Source organism: Condylostylus longicornis, unplaced genomic scaffold, assembly GCF_029603195.1.
Source record: "Condylostylus longicornis isolate FDR11 unplaced genomic scaffold, ASM2960319v2 ptg000030l, whole genome shotgun sequence".
Lineage (NCBI taxonomy): Eukaryota > Metazoa > Arthropoda > Insecta > Diptera > Dolichopodidae > Condylostylus > Condylostylus longicornis.
In genome coordinates, this window is record NW_026577999.1 from 1,940,585 (window position 1) to 1,959,536 (window position 18,952).

The 18,952-nt window shown below is 27.9% G+C and overlaps 1 protein-coding gene across 1 annotated transcript in view; it reads right to left on the reverse strand.

Moving 5' to 3' along the window:
- LOC129608020 (glutamate [NMDA] receptor subunit 1) overlaps positions 1-18,952 on the reverse strand; it is a 158,498-nt gene that overhangs the window by 44,080 nt on the left and 95,466 nt on the right. Inside the window, exon 8 of the mRNA XM_055519319.1 lies at positions 4,179-4,341. Coding sequence (XP_055375294.1) covers positions 4,179-4,341 — 163 coding nt within the window. The remainder of the gene's footprint in view (positions 1-4,178; positions 4,342-18,952) is intronic.

Consider the following 18,952-nt stretch of genomic DNA (forward strand, 5'->3'; position numbering starts at 1 on the left):
TTTATATTTGATTGCATAAAGTTAACACGAAAAATAATTTATATTATGCTATTCTAATAAAAACGGGTAAAAAAAGCAATTTTTAGCCGATTAATCAAAATATAGAGAAAGGCGGGAGCTCGTATCATTGCAGGTGGCCTACCTAAGTAACCCGGTCCACGTGACCGGTCTGGCCTCGATTGGAGCGGGACACTCGCAGATATAGTGGAAAACAGTCTTCTTCTTGTTCATCTCCAAGCAGCTGCCACAAAAAGCCATTTTCTCGTATAGACTGCTATCAGGATGGTAATAACCCCATAGGACATTGCCAGAACCCCAACCTATTTCCAAAGATCGTATTTTGGCCACATTTTTCTTTCTACAGAATAACCTGCTCGGTGGTCTATGACTAAGCCACACCTAGTCAGCTCATCCGCCTATCCATTTTTCGCTATATTTTGGTGGCCCGGGCCCCAAAAAAGCCTGTGTGAAATATGGAATTCTGTTTAACATAAATATTTTATTTAAAATTTCAGCTATAAAGCAATAACAAAATAAAGTTACTTTTCAATATAACATGGAATTCAATTAAATGAAAAGGAGTAAAAATTCACATATGACTTTCACTAAGAAATTAAGATTGCATCATCTAAATTTGTTTAACACAGCTTGAATATTTTTTTTTTTGCTTAGAAAATGACTTAATTAAGAAGTTATAGTATAATGAGTTTTGATTGACTTATAAACATAGAACGAAAATGAACAACTGTACTGGAGCCACATTCATTAATCAAAAGTGCACTACATGCTATGTTGCAATTTTGTAGAGAAAATTTTTAAAGTACAAGTAGTTAATTGCTGTTTTTTATTTAATTTTATTGTGGAAAAATTTTTTTTTTTGTCACGTCTTGTTGTAATCATTGATGGTTTTTTGCTTAATGTGTTTGTTTGTAACCTGCTGGGAAGATTGAATGCAATATACTTATAATGAAAAATTATTAAGTAACTGTATAGCATGTGTATCTATAGATAATGCTAACCTTTGATAACATAGACTTGAATTTAAGATATAACGATGCGAACAGAAAAGATAGATTTGACTGTAATAACACTATTGCAAATCCTTTCAGCAGCATATATAGTGTATAGTGTATAGACCGTGTGTGAAAATTTAAGATTCTTAAGATTGGACACAGAGTCAGAATATAATTTTACATTTTTAGTTGTCTGTATATTTCAGGTCTTATTTCTTAGCATTGAAAATGGAGTGATTTAAATTTATAAACTTCACAAATAGCCCTCTCTTACAATGCATGACGACTACGTATAATGGCACCTTCTATCTATTTATGACACCCTCTCTGTGTGATGCATGCGCCTCAACGTTCACGGCAGTATGTGGTACCTTTCCTTGCCGATAAGAATGTACTAGCAACCTTTCCTTGCCGACCCTTGGGCAGCTGATTAATGGTTTCATGAATTTTCATTAATCATTATTATGTAATAATGTTGTAAAACCTACATTTTTAACATTTGGATTTGCCATAAGCGAATAATTAAGAGTTTTCGATTGATTCTAGAAAAAAATTCTCAAATTAACTTTTATTCAGAATTATTTTTTACACATTTATAGAAAAAATAAAACACTTTATTCCAATTAATTTTAATTTCGACAAAAAAAAAAATCGTTTAATTTCTTTTCTTTATATTATCCTTTTTATTTTCGATTTCAAGGATATTCTATATATTTGCTTAGATATTTTCTTTTATATATGTACAATTTCAAATAGAAAGAGATTCATTTGGTTTATATTCTTGTTTTATTTCTAAAAATAGAAAATAGATACCTAATAGAGTAAATGGAAAATTTCATTGAAACGCGAGTACGAGTGTTTGAAACTGTTGCAAAAAAAGCAAGAATAGATTAGCTTAAATTGAAGTTAATTCAACAATCGTTTTAGAGTTGATATACAAAATTTCTAATTCAATAATTAATTGTTGTTTTTATGTACTTACGTTGATTCGTTTAGTATTTTAGTAGGTGTTGGTTAAATTCAAATGTTAAGAACTTCTAAAGAAAATTATAATATCTTTTTAAAGAGAGAGCATCTGATGTTCATAACTGTTGGCAGCTTGAAGGCTATATATTTTTATATAAATGAAAGGATGTATGAGAGTGAAAATAGCTATATTTATTCTCAAATTAAAAGCTCTTTTAATCTCGTATACTAAAAATTGGTGCATTTTTTTCGAAAAAAAATAATTCAATGGCAAAGCTTTAATAGAAGCAAAGGTTTGGGAGAATCTATCCTAGAATGAAGTGTTGAAAGTGCCTATGTGAGAAGTTAAAATTTAGAAAATTATAAAGAGAGAAAGTCTGAGGAAGACAGCTAAATTATAATCTCTGAAGGTAATATCAAAAGCCTGTTACACCAAGAAAGCATACTAGTAATCTATTCGCGTATAAGCGATTTGGAAAACTTATATAATGAGTACGAAGAATTAAATCTGTAAACTCAAGCCTGAAAATTTGAAATTATTAAATCAGCGTAGTATAGTTTTATGGCACCGCGAATAACAAAATGAATGTTGTGATGTACGCAACAGATGAACAAGAATTGGCTATAGAGAAACCGATTGGATTCTTAAAACCAAAAGAAACTCAAAGAAGAGAAAAGCCAAGAGATCTTCAGAAAAAAAAAATATGTTGTACTTAATTTTGTTTCATTAAATAATTTTCATAGAAAATTTCTAGATTTCAATCTCCAATGAAAAAAATAAAATTTTTCGAGTAATTGAATTTTTGTTTTAGAAATAATTTAAAAAAAAAAATTTTCAACTCACATACGCGATTCTCATGCCAATCATATGTGTGGTGGTTTTAAGATATGCTTTTCTTTTGTCTAGACTAAATATGCCGTAAGGTTTCAGAAGAAAATTTTTTATTAAAAAAAAAATCTATTATTATTTTATCATTACTTGCACAAAACGATTTCACAAAAATAAAATGTAGAAGCTTTATAGTAATTTACTTGCGGCATTGATAGAGAGCAAGGAACGAGGAATGTTTCTTTTAAACATTTTTAATTTTTTTGAAATTTTGAATTGTAAAAGTTTTTCAACCAAACATTTTAAGTTTTCCATGTTTTAAAGAAAACTTTAATAAAACTTTACAGAAATTTAAAGTAAAAATTTTATAAGGATGTGTGGAAAATTTATAAATTCTTTGTTGTAGCTGTTAAGGAACAATTTGGTGTCTATTTGTATTTGAACATTTAGAATAAATAAATGCTCTTACCAACTCAGTTTTAATATAACTCTTAAAAAGTAGAAATCAAAAATATGATGAGAATTAAAAAGGTATTTTGAATAATTTTTCCATTCTAGTAGTAGAAAATTTTTAAGGATATTTTTACAAGGAAAAAATAATGTTCAATTCTAGTTGCGTATTACGCATTTTGGTAAATATAAGATTTTACAACTAAATATGGTGATTGTTCCGTATATGTTTTCTAGTAAAGTAAAACAAGTTTTTTGATAAAATCTCCGATATAAAAATAATACTACCTATGTATATAGCGTTTAAAAATACTAAACCTGTTTTACGATATAAAAGCTTTTCTACCGAAAAACGTACATATTTGGTTTTATTGCCATAGAGTGTACCAATCTAGTACACAAGTACGCCTTGTTATGGAAATGGAATTGTTTTGCGAGCAATGGCGGCCATAATTGAATTTTTCTTCTAATAATACATAATGCATAGAATTGTTAGCTCAGTGACAGAAGGACTGTGGCATGTAAGCTGTAAATAAAATGTTTTTAATTTTCCGTCGAATCGTATGTCAACTGCTTTTTTAATCGCTTTTATATGTTTTTCTTTACATCTTTTTTAAATTACGTCTTCACTTATAATCGAGGTGACTAAAAACATTTACAATTGCAAATGAAATAGGGACAGAGCTTGAGTTGGAAATTTTTGAACATTAGTAGTTAATGCCGAAATTTAGTTGGTTATGATAGAAACGACTCACTTTCGTTAGCGCTCCCGTTTTTGATGTTTTGAGTAATTTATAGATTTCATAGATTGGGCGTATATTATAAATTGTATTATGGTATATTTCAAGTTTAAACATTTATATAATACATAACATAAAGTATATAGAGGAAGTGAGTACAATTTCCTATTTCGCACTTACCTTAATATGACTTTTTTCATTTGTATACTGCAATTGTAAACCAAGAATTCCTTCTGGTGTATTATTAGCTTTAAGTGCTTGCTCTGTAACTATCCATACGTGACCGGCTTCTGTCATATTCATCTGGGCGGCATCACGGAATATCACATATGCATCTTCCTTACTATAAAGTTTTATTATTTATTTTTAGCGTGTGTATATGTGTGTTCATGTATACGTTATTACGACAGTTTTTTTTTGTTTTTTGATGAATTGATGAATATTTTTGGTATTGGTGTTGAGTATTTAAGTTTTTTGCGTCATATATAATAAATTATATGATGGCAGTAAAATGAAAAATTGTGTAATGTTCAAAAGCAAAATCCCATAGAGAAAAGTGTATTTATAAAGTTATTGCCATAAAAACAAAAGAGAAGAAGTAAAAAAGAGAGAAAAAGAAAAAACATAGATAAACAAAAAAAGAGAAAAATTATTAAAAATACAAACATTTTGGTTTGATTTATTATTTTTGTAATATAAAAATATATTTACATACTTATATACTTATACATACTTGCATGATTGTAAAAAAATGAGTACATTAAACGAGATATGAGAAAGTAATAAGACTATGCCAAATATCAGAAATTAAACGTTTTATGTTCTTATAATGCACACTGACAAATACAAAATATAGTACTTAGTCTAGTAGTCCTTACTGATTACTAGAATATTTTGGAGTAATTGGGAGGCATAATAAGTAATTAGGACCTAAATATTTTTATCAGTTATAGAAAATCTTCATTAATTTCAAAAAAATAAATGCAAAAAAATAACCAATGTGAGAAAGAGTTTTATTGTTAATTATTGTGGTTTTTGCCAAAGTTTTAGTATTTTGCTTACAGCCTTAATTTCACGAATTTCGTAGATTCCAAAGGAAATGTATTAGCCAAGAGAACATATTCACCGTCCACCGCAGCCATTCGCTACTTATTGTAGGTTTCCCAAGTATAAAGCTTGAGCTATCTTCAAGGAAGTCAGACAGCACTAAGGAAATCAACAGAAATCCTCGTTCAAAATAATTGCGTCGCCGGATACAGGGGTATTGGGATTTCGGAGTCTATGTACCTAAAACGACTTAGCCTTAGAAACGATCTGAAAATCAAATTTCCAGGAGAATGGCCAAGAACTGCCGCTATTGTAATTGGACCAATTAGGACGATGGGTTCCGTCAGCTACCATACAGCTCAAAGAGATCATTTTAAATATTTGGAAAAATTATAAAGTTAGAATAATGAAACTTGGCAGTCATGTGTCTAAATGTAGCCCAACCTTTATAGATCATTATCAGTATTTCAAATGCAAGTTTTTCTGTTCAGATTGTCAAGATGCGGGAGCCTTCCTATATAATTCAATTTGCGTGAAACGATTTTCGTATTGGGGAAAATGGTGAGGTAATCCATTTCTGTAACTAAATACAAAAACCCTTTTACGAAAATCGAATTACATAGTGAGGCCACAAGGTACGAGTTACTCGTATAGTTCAGTCGGTTTAGACCATCTGAAAGAATTTTATTTGTTTCATTTAAAATTTAAAAACAAAATGGTGTTGACAAGAGATTTTTTTGGTTTTTTTGAATAATTTTACACCTTCTCTGACCTTTAGATTGGATTTTGAGTTTTCGGTTTCAGCGATAAACTTTTATAAAATATTTTGTGTTATACAAAGTTTATAGAACGTGCACATAATGTTATTATATTTCAAAGAGTTTTTTTGTTCCTTCTTCTAATGTTTATTATACTCGTATATAATATTTCAAAACTTTTTACAATCATCTAATTCTTAACAAACTTATTAACTATATAATCAAGGATTATTATAAAATTCATACGACACAATTTCTTGTGTGTGCTTGTATATGTATATACTTGTATATGCATATTTATATAGGATGAAATATCGTCACAATTTGATATTTTGATTTTTTTTTTTTGTATGATTTTAATAATAATTTTCCTCTGATGAAGTGTACACATGATCGTAAGTCATAAGGAAATATATTCTGTCAGGATGAAATCCTTCAATAATGCATAAAATATTATTTGATGAATTTCTAATCTTTAATATTCGTTATTTTTTCCTTTAAGAATTTTATATGTTATAATATCTCGAATTAATTATTATTCTGTAATTTATGTTAATTTAAAAGGTATATATGAGGCAGTGTAAGATTAAATTTAAACTATGTCTAAAATAATTAATAATTTGTGAAAAATTATAATTGAATGGTAATTATTATCATTTAAGTACATGGCATGTAAAATTTATAGCGTTGTCTTCTTACAAAATTAAATTGTAGACAATTTATGAATATATTATGCAAATTTTCCGAGTTCCCTGTAATATGGAAATTAATATTTTCCATAGTCTATTAAAAAACAAATATAGGAGTTACTAAAATAACAATACTATAGTTTAATTAACATTATATTATGAAGGATTCTATTTCCCTGCTTTTCTATACTTTAAATTTAAATTCAGAAGTAAATTGAAGATTTATGAGAATTTTAAATAATTTGCATAATACCAAAATTTAACTAGTATACAAAATATGCAAAATACTATAAACTCTAAATTATTTAAATGGAGTAAAGTGAGTGTAATTTGCAACTATATTTTGTCATTGAATGTAGTAAAATATAATTTATATATGTAATTTTTCAAGTGAATTAAAAAGGATTTACAGAACAGAATTTATCGAATTTTTTGTAGTTTTTATTTTCATTTGATTTATGTAAAAATTTTTTCAATAGAATTTCATTAAATAAATTTTTCAATGGTAAATTAAATTTTAAAAAAAAAATTCTTATTTCTATTGAAGCAAATTTTAAAAATTAAATTTCTTTAAGGAATATTTACTTTAAATTTAAATTTAAAGCAAATATTGAATAAGATTTTATTGTTGAGGCAAAAGAAATTTTCTTTACTTAAAATGAAAATTTAAAAGAACCAAAACAAATGAAACTTAAATAAATAAATCAGATTTAGAAAACTTTAAAAAAATTAAACTTCTTATTCAACTTGAAAATATAATAAGGTTGTGTTTTGAAAAACTAGCACCTTAAGAATCAAATAAATTTTAAGCCAAATTATATAAGTACATTGCAAAATTTTAAGAGTTAGTATTTCGAAAAATTGTGAACAATTAAACTTTAATCTATATTTTTGGGTGAGGAACTTCTACATTTTTAAGACTTTTCTAAATAAAATTGGAAGTCCTTGCATATGTGCCTGTGTCGGTTTATAAAACTTCTGTGCGCTTTGACATTTGGGTCTTCGGAAAAAAAACCTTATTTGTGTAGAAGGAAATCCTAACATTTCTTCCCCGTATTTACAGCGTTCTATTTCCGGAATTACAAGCTTTTCAAAATTTCTATAAAAGCGTAAAGTTAATGGTAAACGCCATTCCAACAAAAAGTATCATTATTTCTCTTAACTCATTAAATTAACCTTATTAATTTAACCATTATGTAAAAGTTTAATTTCAATTTTTGGAGTTTGCTCATCCTAAATATATGCAATAAATTTATAAATATTTCTAATATGGTTATGAGCAAAAGGGATTTCTCTTGTTTAAGAAAAAAGTGTTCCTTTACAACTCATGGTCTGATCCAACTTTATTGAAATTACAATAGAACCTTGAGAGATTATTTTTACTGAGAGATTATAGTTTTAAGAATTTTTACTGAAAGATATGTTTTAAGAACATTCTAGTCAGTGCGTCTTATGTGTGACATTATGGATATAAGCATTACAAGTTATCGCTATTTATACAATACTCCTCTGAACTTGTGTAAATCTTCAACAGATTCTCTTCATAAAATTTAATTTACAACGCCATCTTTCGTATAACCTTTTCTGTTTCTCTATTACCGTAATTTTTTAATTATGTAAATGTTTACAATTTCTTTTAAAAAACAATATTGCAATATGGAAATTATTTTAAAATTTTATTATGAAAATTTTTTTGTTTTTTAATAAAGTACCTTTTTCTAACATTTTTTTTATTTTGCTAATAATGATCTCATTAAAACAACATACACAAGAAAGTCAAAAAAATTTTAAATGTGAAGAGCAAACAAAAAGCAAGAAATCTATTTTTCATTATAAATACTTTAATTAAAATTTGTTTGTCTGTATAAATATCTCCATAACGTAACTATGATATATAAGCAATGACTTGTTACAAATGTAAAAATAATTTTCCCCCGTTACATGCATATTAATTTTTCTTGACGTGTTCAAATTGTAATTCGCTACAATTAACCGTTAAAAATGTACGAGTATGCTAGACGTAGCATTTAATTTTTTTTTTTTCAAAATTTCCATATATTCATATTATTAATTTTTGTTTGTGTATGTGTTTATGTTAAAATATTTTCTGTTTAATTATTTTTTTTTAACATAAGAAACATTTGAGAGAATAATTTTTCATCATCATAAATTAAAAGTTGTGAGCCACATGTTCTCATATTTTAAAAGAAAATTAAAATATAAAAAATAAAATAGAATTAAAAAGTCAAACGTGTATGTGTACATAAAAGAAAAATATCTATTTTTTAATGCATCCTGGGAAGAACAAACTCCTGTCTTAATAATTTTTTGAATAATATGAGATATTTTACTAAATACAATCGTATTTGTACATAATGTGTACAACTGTGTGTATTTGTACTTAAAATGTAAATAAACCGCTTGTATGTAATCAAGTTTATTGCGTGTATGTTAAAGAAAAATTATTAAACTGCAGGATGCTTTAAAAGTAAACAAAACTTGTAAAATTTCATTTATTGAAGTACAGACGCAATACGTATTCGTAAATTGGCATGCAACTACTATAAGTTTAAATTTCTTGACACTCTCTAATTTAGAAGAACCGTCTCCATAAGATAAGAGCCATAAAATAATTTTTCTACTTTCTTAAAATTAAAATCTATTTTACTTCATTATTTTGCATTTTTAAGATCAATCGCGTCTCATACATCATTTCTTACTTCGTATGCGTTCAGAATAACACTATTTGTTCTAAAATACCCTGTATATACAGCAGCGGCTGTTGTAACAAAATATTTACATTTTTTTTAACGTGTAATTTGTTAAAATTATTTTAGAAGAATTTTGCGGAAAGAAATTTTTAAAATAATGTAAAATAATATTTCAGTTTTATTCACAACCGCTTCCAACATTTTCAGTATTTTTCTTCTATATTTATTTTTATGAAATTTTATATTTACATAAAAATGTTTGCAAGTATATGTGATGCTACGCACAATATTGTGTAATGTTTTTGCTACTTGAAAATTATGTATGTATGTTTTTAGTTGGTTTTAAAGCGGGAGGAAAAGAATATAGAGTCACTGAACTTTCGCAACAAAAAACTTCACCACGGTCTAGGAAAAATAAGTAATTGTAATGAAATTAAAATTGTTTTGCTTTAAACTGTTAATGTTCGAAATGGTAAAGAAATCCTAATAGTCTCAGAATTTTTATTAAATTTTTTGAATTTAATCTATAAAAGTTAGATAGGTTATGTTAAGCTTATGTGGGATGTAGAAAGGACTACAAATCTTCGCTATAAAGTCAATGATAAGAGTTCAGCATTTACCCCATATCGGTTTCTAGTTTTAATAAATAACATGCTTTTTACACTAAATGAAAAATTTTAAAGATTTATGACTGTGTTTACTGCGACAGAGCCATAAAAAGATCGAATTTGGAAAACCTAACATTAAAGTGCTTTGCGATTAATATGAGTGTTGCCTTTTTGATAGAATATTTTGAATATAATATGTAAACTCATTGTTTGGCCAAATTATAACATTATATGAGCATATCTATGGCAGGCTATGACGTAATGAAATTGGGCATGACATCTATAATATCATAGATGAACCTCCCAGGACTGAAGAAGGAAAAAGAAAATTATATGAGCATTATTTTTATTGAAGAAAAATTTTTATATTTTGTGGCCACATTAACCTTCCATAATCTCTTAACCGTAAATCATAAATGAATGTACAAAATCATTTCTTGTTCCTATGGGTAGCGCGTAAAGGTTCAATTGTACAAAAATTTTCATTTGCTTTAAAAAAATTTGTTTACATCATATACTTTAATATGAGTTCAGTAGAATGAAAAAATGTTTTAAAATCACAACAGCACAAAAGCAAAATATTAAATTAAGTGAATAAATGATTCGAGCTTTATTTGCTAATGCAATGAAATAAAAAACAAAAACCGTGGAATATTTAAATTGTAAAATGTAAATTGTAAAATGCAATTACTATGTAAAATATCATGATTTCATTTCTACATACACACAATCCTGAATACACTCGATTTAAAAGTAAAAACATTTCATACATTCAATTTCGAAAATAACGCATTTAAAGTCCTTTTGAATGTTAAGTGTTCTAATAGGAGTTTTATTACATTTAGATACGAGAAGTGAACAGAAAACTTTGAACAAAAAGAATAAACCATTTTACAAACCAGGTGCAATTTTCATGATTCTTACATCAGAATACCATACGTGTATGAATTGGAATTCATTTTGTATTTACACAATTCATGATTTTTAGTTACAAATACCTTGTAAGGTTTAATTTTAATTCTAATAAAAAAGCACACTTTCTAGAGTTTTCTAATATTTTTTGAATGAATTCTATTGCAATTTATTTAAAGAAGGAATTATTGAACTGGAAGAAAAGTGTGAAACTAAAAAATATTTTGGGAAAAGTAAAATATTTAAAATTTTTTAAAAGTTAGAGGAATTTGGTAAGAAAACTTTTTAAACTTGAGAGTTCTTCGAAAGATTTGGTTCATAATACAATTTTTAATAATTTTTTTTGCATATTTCTAGGGATTTTATTTCAGAGAGTAGAGAATTATTGTTATAAAAAATGTTTCAATTGTATAAGAGTACCCTTATTTATAACCACCAGGTGCATTTACTACAAAAAATTTGTAAGTATTTGTATAACTTCCCAGGTTTTAAATTAGTTGCACTTGCAGGTTAAGAATTTCAACAAAGCAATATATTGTGAATTTCGGGACTGTGATCAATTATACAAATTTTTCTTTCATCGGGTTTGATAATCTAGTCTCGGCTGTTTAGAAATGCTACTTAAAAATTTTATTATTAGAAATATCAAATTAATATAATAAAAATTTATTTCTCAAATTACGTACGTGTGCTTGGAATTTTAATTCTTAATAATTTAATCTCTCGTATAAATTAGCAATATAATTTCATGAACTATGACCCGACAGACGTAACTATATTAAAATTGCATGCAATCAAAAACAGAATTATTTAAACTCAATGCCATAATACGAGTGTATGTTTAATAAAAAAATTTATAAGTTTACTGTTATATAAAATGTATTTTGACAGATTTTTCAATTGCAAGATCATAAATTTCAAAAGACATGTAACTTATTCTTCAATTATGAGAAATGTGCTGTGAATGCATTTCTTTTCCCTATACTGTAAATGTGCTATTGGATTACGTAATTGTGCTCATATATTTATCATAATATGTTAAATGTGTACTCACTATTCATTTCTTAATATTGTAGGGTACATCGTCAGCTTAGTACATGGGTGTCGTAAAGGTATCTTAGTCAGTTTTTGCAATCTAAGTTTAAAGCTTAAAATGCACTCGTGCTAATTATACTATTATAACGAGGAGGATTTTTTGTCAGATGCATTTGTGCGGTTTTCTTGAACAGATGTGATTTATTTTTTGATTGGCGGTTTTCGAGTAAAAATCACGATCTTACTCGTAAGTCAAAAGATGGCTTAGACAATAGTAGATTTGTCGAAAATTTGTAGAAGTTTGGCACCATGTCATTGAATTAAAAATTTGTAGCTTCCAGAATAAATTTAGTTAGATATATGTATATAAAGAAGCTGTTATCAAATTTCTTTAATACTACGAATTAAAAATTCTCCTGATATCCTATGCTACACACTGCCCACTTTGTTGAAAGTTTTGCACTTCATTTATGCCTTTTTCCCATTAATGTCTTTCTCTTTCAAAACTTGTACAAGGAGGATTTGTACTGTGTGAAATAAAGTTTAATATGTAGACCAGTGTAAAGCCCCATATAAATAAGGTTTAGCAATTAAATTTTATAGATGTATTTTCTCGTTTAATTTATGATTTGAAATAAATTTCACCATTTTTAAATTATGAATGTACACATATATAAATAAATTGTCAGCCATATCTGATTCTTGTATTTTAGTTTTAATTTCCAATTCATTCATTTAATAAATCCCATTAAATTGTGTATTCCATTTGGGTATGTAAGTGTTATCCATTTTATTTTTTTTTCGTACGCATATTTTATTAAACTTATTTATAATGTAGAAAAATATGTAATCAAAATTTGAAAGGATATTTATTTGTAATCTATAAAAATTTATTTATTTTTTTATTTTTTTATGAAGATTTTCCAATAAAAATTCCGGAATACGAAATGAATTTCCATTTAAAGAGTGATGCATATTAAAAGTTGAAACAATGTCGAATGACAATACGTTATTATACGGGCGTGTGTGTTTATATGAGTGTATATGGATTAATACACAAAGAATAATTTAAGGAAAATATTGTGTTGTTGAATTAAAGGTCTACATCTGATTTTTTTAAATCTCTACAATAATAAAATAAAACGTGGAAAGACTTTTTTTTAATAATTAAGGATTTCTCAATCATTTGAAAATTAAGAAAGACGAATTTCATCGCTCTGATTCGGCAACACCATCGATTCCCAACCATCCTAATACATATGAAGGTAACAAACGTTTGCGTAATCGTGAATAATAAAATAGTGTGAACTATTTATCACTATATAACATCAAACTATTAAAAAAGAGTAGCTTGAATCATACTATTAAATATAGCATACAAGGTGTTGGTAAGAATTATTCAGAATCGCCTAAGGAAAAAATTAGAATATACAATACGTTAAGAAAAGGCTGGGTTCTTCCCACACTAGAATTGTGTTGATCAAGCGAACACACTTCGAGTAATAGTCAAACTTTCAATAGAGTACAGACCACCACCATAAATGTTCTTCATCGAGTTGAAGAAGGCTTTCGACACAATTAAGCACAATTAAATGCAATATAGAAAGAAATTAATTACAGGGACATCTTAGACAAAATAATCCGCATGATTTGAACTCTGTACGAAGAAGCCAAGCTTGCGGTAATACATAGATCAAAAATAAGCAAGCTATTCAACATTCAATCTGGCATCAAATAGGCCACTTTCGTTGTTCTTTACAATCGGCCCTGGTAGAGTTTTAGAGTTTTTGTATTTAACTGCCTCTTTCTTTCTATTTTCAGTCTGATATTGATTGTCGCTGTTCGTGGTTGCTATCTATGTTAGCTCCTCTTCTATTTTTCACATCAATATGCATTTTCTCCATATTCTGCTAATGTATATGTGGTTAATTTACTTTCTTGTGCTTCTGTCTGGCGAGCACCACGTATTTATGTAAGATGGCACCGCATGTGTTAAGTTTGAACAAGTTCTATCAGTCTTTCTCCATTGTTGTTTCTACACTCTGTGCTGTGTGTTCTCATAATTTTTTGTAGCCCGCTGATATCGTTACCCACTTTCGAGTCAGGATCGCCCATTAGTATGACTATATCCACCTTGTGGATTCCAAGCAGTGTCGCTATGTGAGTTTATTGTAGAAGTCGTTCCAGCTTTTTAAATCCGTTCTGTGTTTTTTATTAATAATATGCCCATACTCGCCGGTCGCCGTGTAGCCGACTCGTCATGATTATTCCTCATCATTTCATTTCTTCTCAGGCTGTCAATTTAATAGAGATTTTTTGTTTTTCTATTTGTGAAAGCCTTGATGCTTCCCGGAGTGCGCGGCCGTTCCGTTGTGCTATACTTTATCTTTATTGATGTTTTTATATTTATTACTGTGAGATCATTGGTATTTGCGAGGTTATGTTTAGTTTTGCTTTTAATCAACTCATACTATCTAAGCAGGTGATTTTTTGTATTTATATCGTACTTCTAACGTGCCAAGACGTTGGTACGACTATACTCTTTCCTGTCCCTAAATTTTTAGATGTTGTTGTATATTTTCGGCTACATATATTGGTACTGCTATGGTGTTAACATCGTAGAGTCAATGCGGCTTCTGTGGAATTTGAACTCACAATCCGCCTGTTGATTACATATCTACTGTGCATGGCACATAAATAAATGCGTAATAAGATATACTCTGTATTATAATATTTTTCTCAAGAGGACATTTCAGAATGAGCAGTTTCCGGTTGTAATTCTGAATGAGTACATTTTATAATATATTAATAAATATATATGTATATAGTAAATATTTTATTTCTGAATCAAATATTATTTCGATTTTATATGTGTACATTATGAAGATGTTGTTGAATAATAACAAGGCTTTTTACAGTTTGTATTTCGCGAATTTTTTTATGATTATAAAAATATTATTGAATATTGTAGCCCTAAAACATGTTGGTTATTGGGGCTGTTATAAAAAGAGATAACAGAAAAGAAAATATTTTCTTTTTATTATCGTTGTTTTATTTGTATTTTAATTTTTTTTTTGTTTTTTTTTTTTTTTATAGCCATAATAAATTCACTTCACTTGAGATTACAATATTTTTTTTTTTGGTTTGGTTTTTTGTTGTTATAAAAAATCTATTTGCAAAAAATTGAAGGCTATTTTGTGTACTATTGTAATTGTATGAGTAGCGTTAAAAATTTATATATAGACATACATTTATACACATTATTAGGTACACGAAATTTTTTATTTTTCTTAATTTTTTACTTTTATTTTTAATACTCGTAGATTTTTCTTTTTGTTTAACAAGAAATTTCTCTTCAATCTTTGACACCATTAATTTTTTTTTATTTATTTTCATATTTTCTATTTTATGCGAAAAAAGGAAAAGAAAAGAGAGAAAACATTTTCGTGCTTTAAGTATATTTTAAGGGATAAAAATAAAAAATGGCGATTATTATATAAGATTAGAAATCATACGGAAAATATTTTTAAATGTTTAATAACGGGGAAAACTTGTTTAAGGAAGTGAAAATTTTATATTTACATACCTATACCATTTAAATAATATGTTTAAACGCATCTTATACTAGTATGTACAATTTATTTTTGTATAACAGGAAAGTGTTTTAATGCTAAGCGGATGTAGTATTTAATAAAATCTCTTGAAAATGTAAGCGCGTGGTTATTTAACCAAATTTAAGATTAAAAATGTTAAAAACTATAACGAATATGCAATAAAAAAAGTTTAAGATAAATTTTTCATATAGAAGTTTATTGAATTCTTTGTTATTTTAATATCTACAATTTTCTTTTAAGCTCTCGATTGAATATTTACAGTAATATTTATAAAAATTAGAACACCTAAAAGTTCAAGAATAAAAGTCCTCTAACAGATGATAAGACGTTATCTTTATTCTAGAGTAATGTCAGGTAACGTTATACTTTTATGCAAATATAAAAGTAGGGCAAATGCATCGTATTAAGTTTGTGTTAATTTAAAAGTTACAAAGTTAATATAAAGTAGCGGAATTCGCAATAGCTAGACGGCTGAGCGGCAATATTTATGGGTAGTAGGGCTGTGATAGTGGTCCTCGCGTCCTACTCAGTTGTTGTCGGCTTTGCACTTCGTTAGGTGTGCAGGGTGACTATGTGTTGAGTTTCCGGTCAGAGTGGGGTGTGGGGTAAAGAGATGCCGGATGGTCTTCCTAGGGCTGGGTCGGGCAGAGGTGTTGACCTTGTGGATTGGTTGGTGAGTCTACCGCTAGGAGCGTTCCTTGGCATCATAGATGGTCAGACTAGAAGGAGCAGTGGGGTCTTATGGTCGGAGGCTCATACGTGCAAGGTGACTAAAGCAATGTGAGCTAAGAGAGACAAAAAGAGGACGAGGATGCTGTTGACGTATAGCAGGACTGGTCTCAGCATACTTTTGGGGATACTGACAGGACATCGCCTCTTAAGGAAAAAACCCGGGAGGAGTGTGGTCGCCACGACGGATATATGTCGTGGATGTCAAGATGTGGCGGAAGTGGAGGATGTGGAGCATGTTCTTTGTGCCTGTCCATCTTTGCTGTGGAAGAGAAAGCGTGTCTTGGGAGCTTTCTTTTATGATGGCCTGGGGATCTGTCCAAGAGAGTTCCTCGCGCGGATTTTGGGATTTGCTAGGGAGCTTGGTTGGTTCGGATAGATAGTAGATTGAAATTGGATTGCTTGGGGATGTTGTTTTTGGGGGTTGCTGATGGGCTTTTCTTTTGGCCTTTTGGCTTTTGTTCACGTGAATGTCCGGGTGGGGCCCCTCTCTCTTATCACTCAACAAGAAATAGATTTATTATCTTAACAAGGTCTCCGCTACACCATGCTGTTGCAGATATTTCTGTTCCTCGTGCATCGAAGACTTTCCGTAAAAAGTGTAAGTAAAATGGGGTTAAGGAACACTTAAATTGCTCTAATGATAAGTTGGATAATGTTGTCTTCTTAAATGAATCAAAATTCAAGCTCAGAATGTGTAGCAATTTAAGTTTGCCGCGAATATTGTTACACGATTAGGAATATAAAGAGCAGACATTGCAGAAGAAATGTGATGTATCAGGTCTTTTGAGGGAAAATGTCTATATTTAATATTCGGAAAAAATTCACAAGTATTGTAAAAATATATTTCACTATTTTTAATTAAAAGCATTCCATAAATAAACTTCGTAAAAGTTTTAATTCATTTCAAATATCTGATGAAATTGGTCTTGTCCAGCTTAATATTTTGCCTTACTTAATTAAGGCTGTCTTAAAATACACTCTTGATAGATTTGATTACATCCACGAATTGTATAATTGAATTTTATAAAATATTTGAAATATGCAAAATTATATTTAATTTAAATATGTCTGTACAATATATGTACATAATATATGGTATGAATTTATCAGAAATGCAAAAAGCAATTTTTTTAAACACAGAGCAAGAAAATTTCACCAAAAATTTTACAATTCGATAAATTCACTCTTCAAATTAATAAAATTTCTTTTTACACTTCGATAATTTTATTTCATGGTTAAAATTTTCAGCATCGACCTTTATGAAAATTACCAATTGATTGCAATGGTAAAATGGTACATACAATGTATACATATGTGTGCGTATATTTTATACTGAAATATTTTATGAATGTGCCTAGGTATTTTAATATTCAATTTAGGTAGTGAAACTCATTAAAAAAAAAATTATTTAGGTGCAATGACCTTCATTTTTAAAAATAATTTTAACCGATTTGATTTTTTTTTCTTTTAATTTTTTGTTAGGAAGTACAGCAATAAAATGTTAAAGGAATTTTTTTTTCTGTTTTTAATGCCATGCCAATACATAAATGATTCCATTTTAACATTTTCCACTTTAATAAATTTTTCTTTTTAGCTGTTTTTCCAGCAGTTTTCATAATTGAAATTTTATAAAATTTTTTTCATACAATATTTGTGGTTTTAGTTTTAAGAAACCTTATGCTTATTTTATTATTTTTTTTTGTAATTACGATGAATGAAAAATAATTTTTCAAAAGAAAGTTTTGGATGATTACATTTTAATTATTTAGACACAAAGTTAATGGAAATTTACATTTAAAAAAAAATCCGAACGCAAGTAATAATTTTTTGATACAATTTTCTTCAGGAGAATCCCTAACATTATCATAATTTCATGGGAAATGCTTTGTGCACACAGTAAATATTCAAGCATTTTAAATATGCAATAAGGCACGATATAAAATAATTTTAATGTAATTTCTTGTTTTCATCGAAATATGTAAAAATTTTGAATAGTTTTGATTTAGAAATTGAAGTTGATTCAATTTAATGGGAAAGTGAAAAAAATTACAAAGAATTTTTAATTTTAATTTAGAATTTAATATGGACGAACGGATATACGAATTTATAGGTGGAGGAACGGGGTGCGGTCAAAAAGAACTTCATAATTGAATGTACCGATGGATCTGTTATTTAAAAATAAAATTGTAAAGCAAATTTAAAAATATTTCATTAAAAATTTACATTGCTCCCTAAATGTATGCAATTTTATGCAATTCATAAGTAGTTCATTTTATGGACCTAGTTATATAGCCCATTTTTAAGAGATTTCATTTCTAAAAATTATTTAAAATTGAATAATTTTCTAAAATTTATTAATTTTTTTAATTCGCCTACATCATACAATCGTCATTTTATTTAACCCTTAAGAAGGAAATAAAATTTAATATTCTCGTTTTAATACGATCGAATTCTTAGGAATTTTTCAAGTACATATTAACATTAATATACATACACACTTTATGAAAATAAATATAGTATATATGCCAATAAATACACGACATGTATAACATAATGTGTACATAATTCCTTGATATTGTTACGGTTATTCAAATATTATAAAAGTACATACATTTTGAAAATTAATTTACCTTGGCAGCGACTTATACGCGCATATATACCTTAATACATAAGTACTAATTTCGTGTTATATAATAAACGTGTATATAAAATGAATGTGTAATATTAATTCATGACGTTCGAGTATAATATCAATAAAAAATTTTACATTATTAAGCATATTTTAACCATTTTAACGTACAATTACCACTTACTTGTGAAAAGAAAAATAAAAACTAAGGGAGAAATT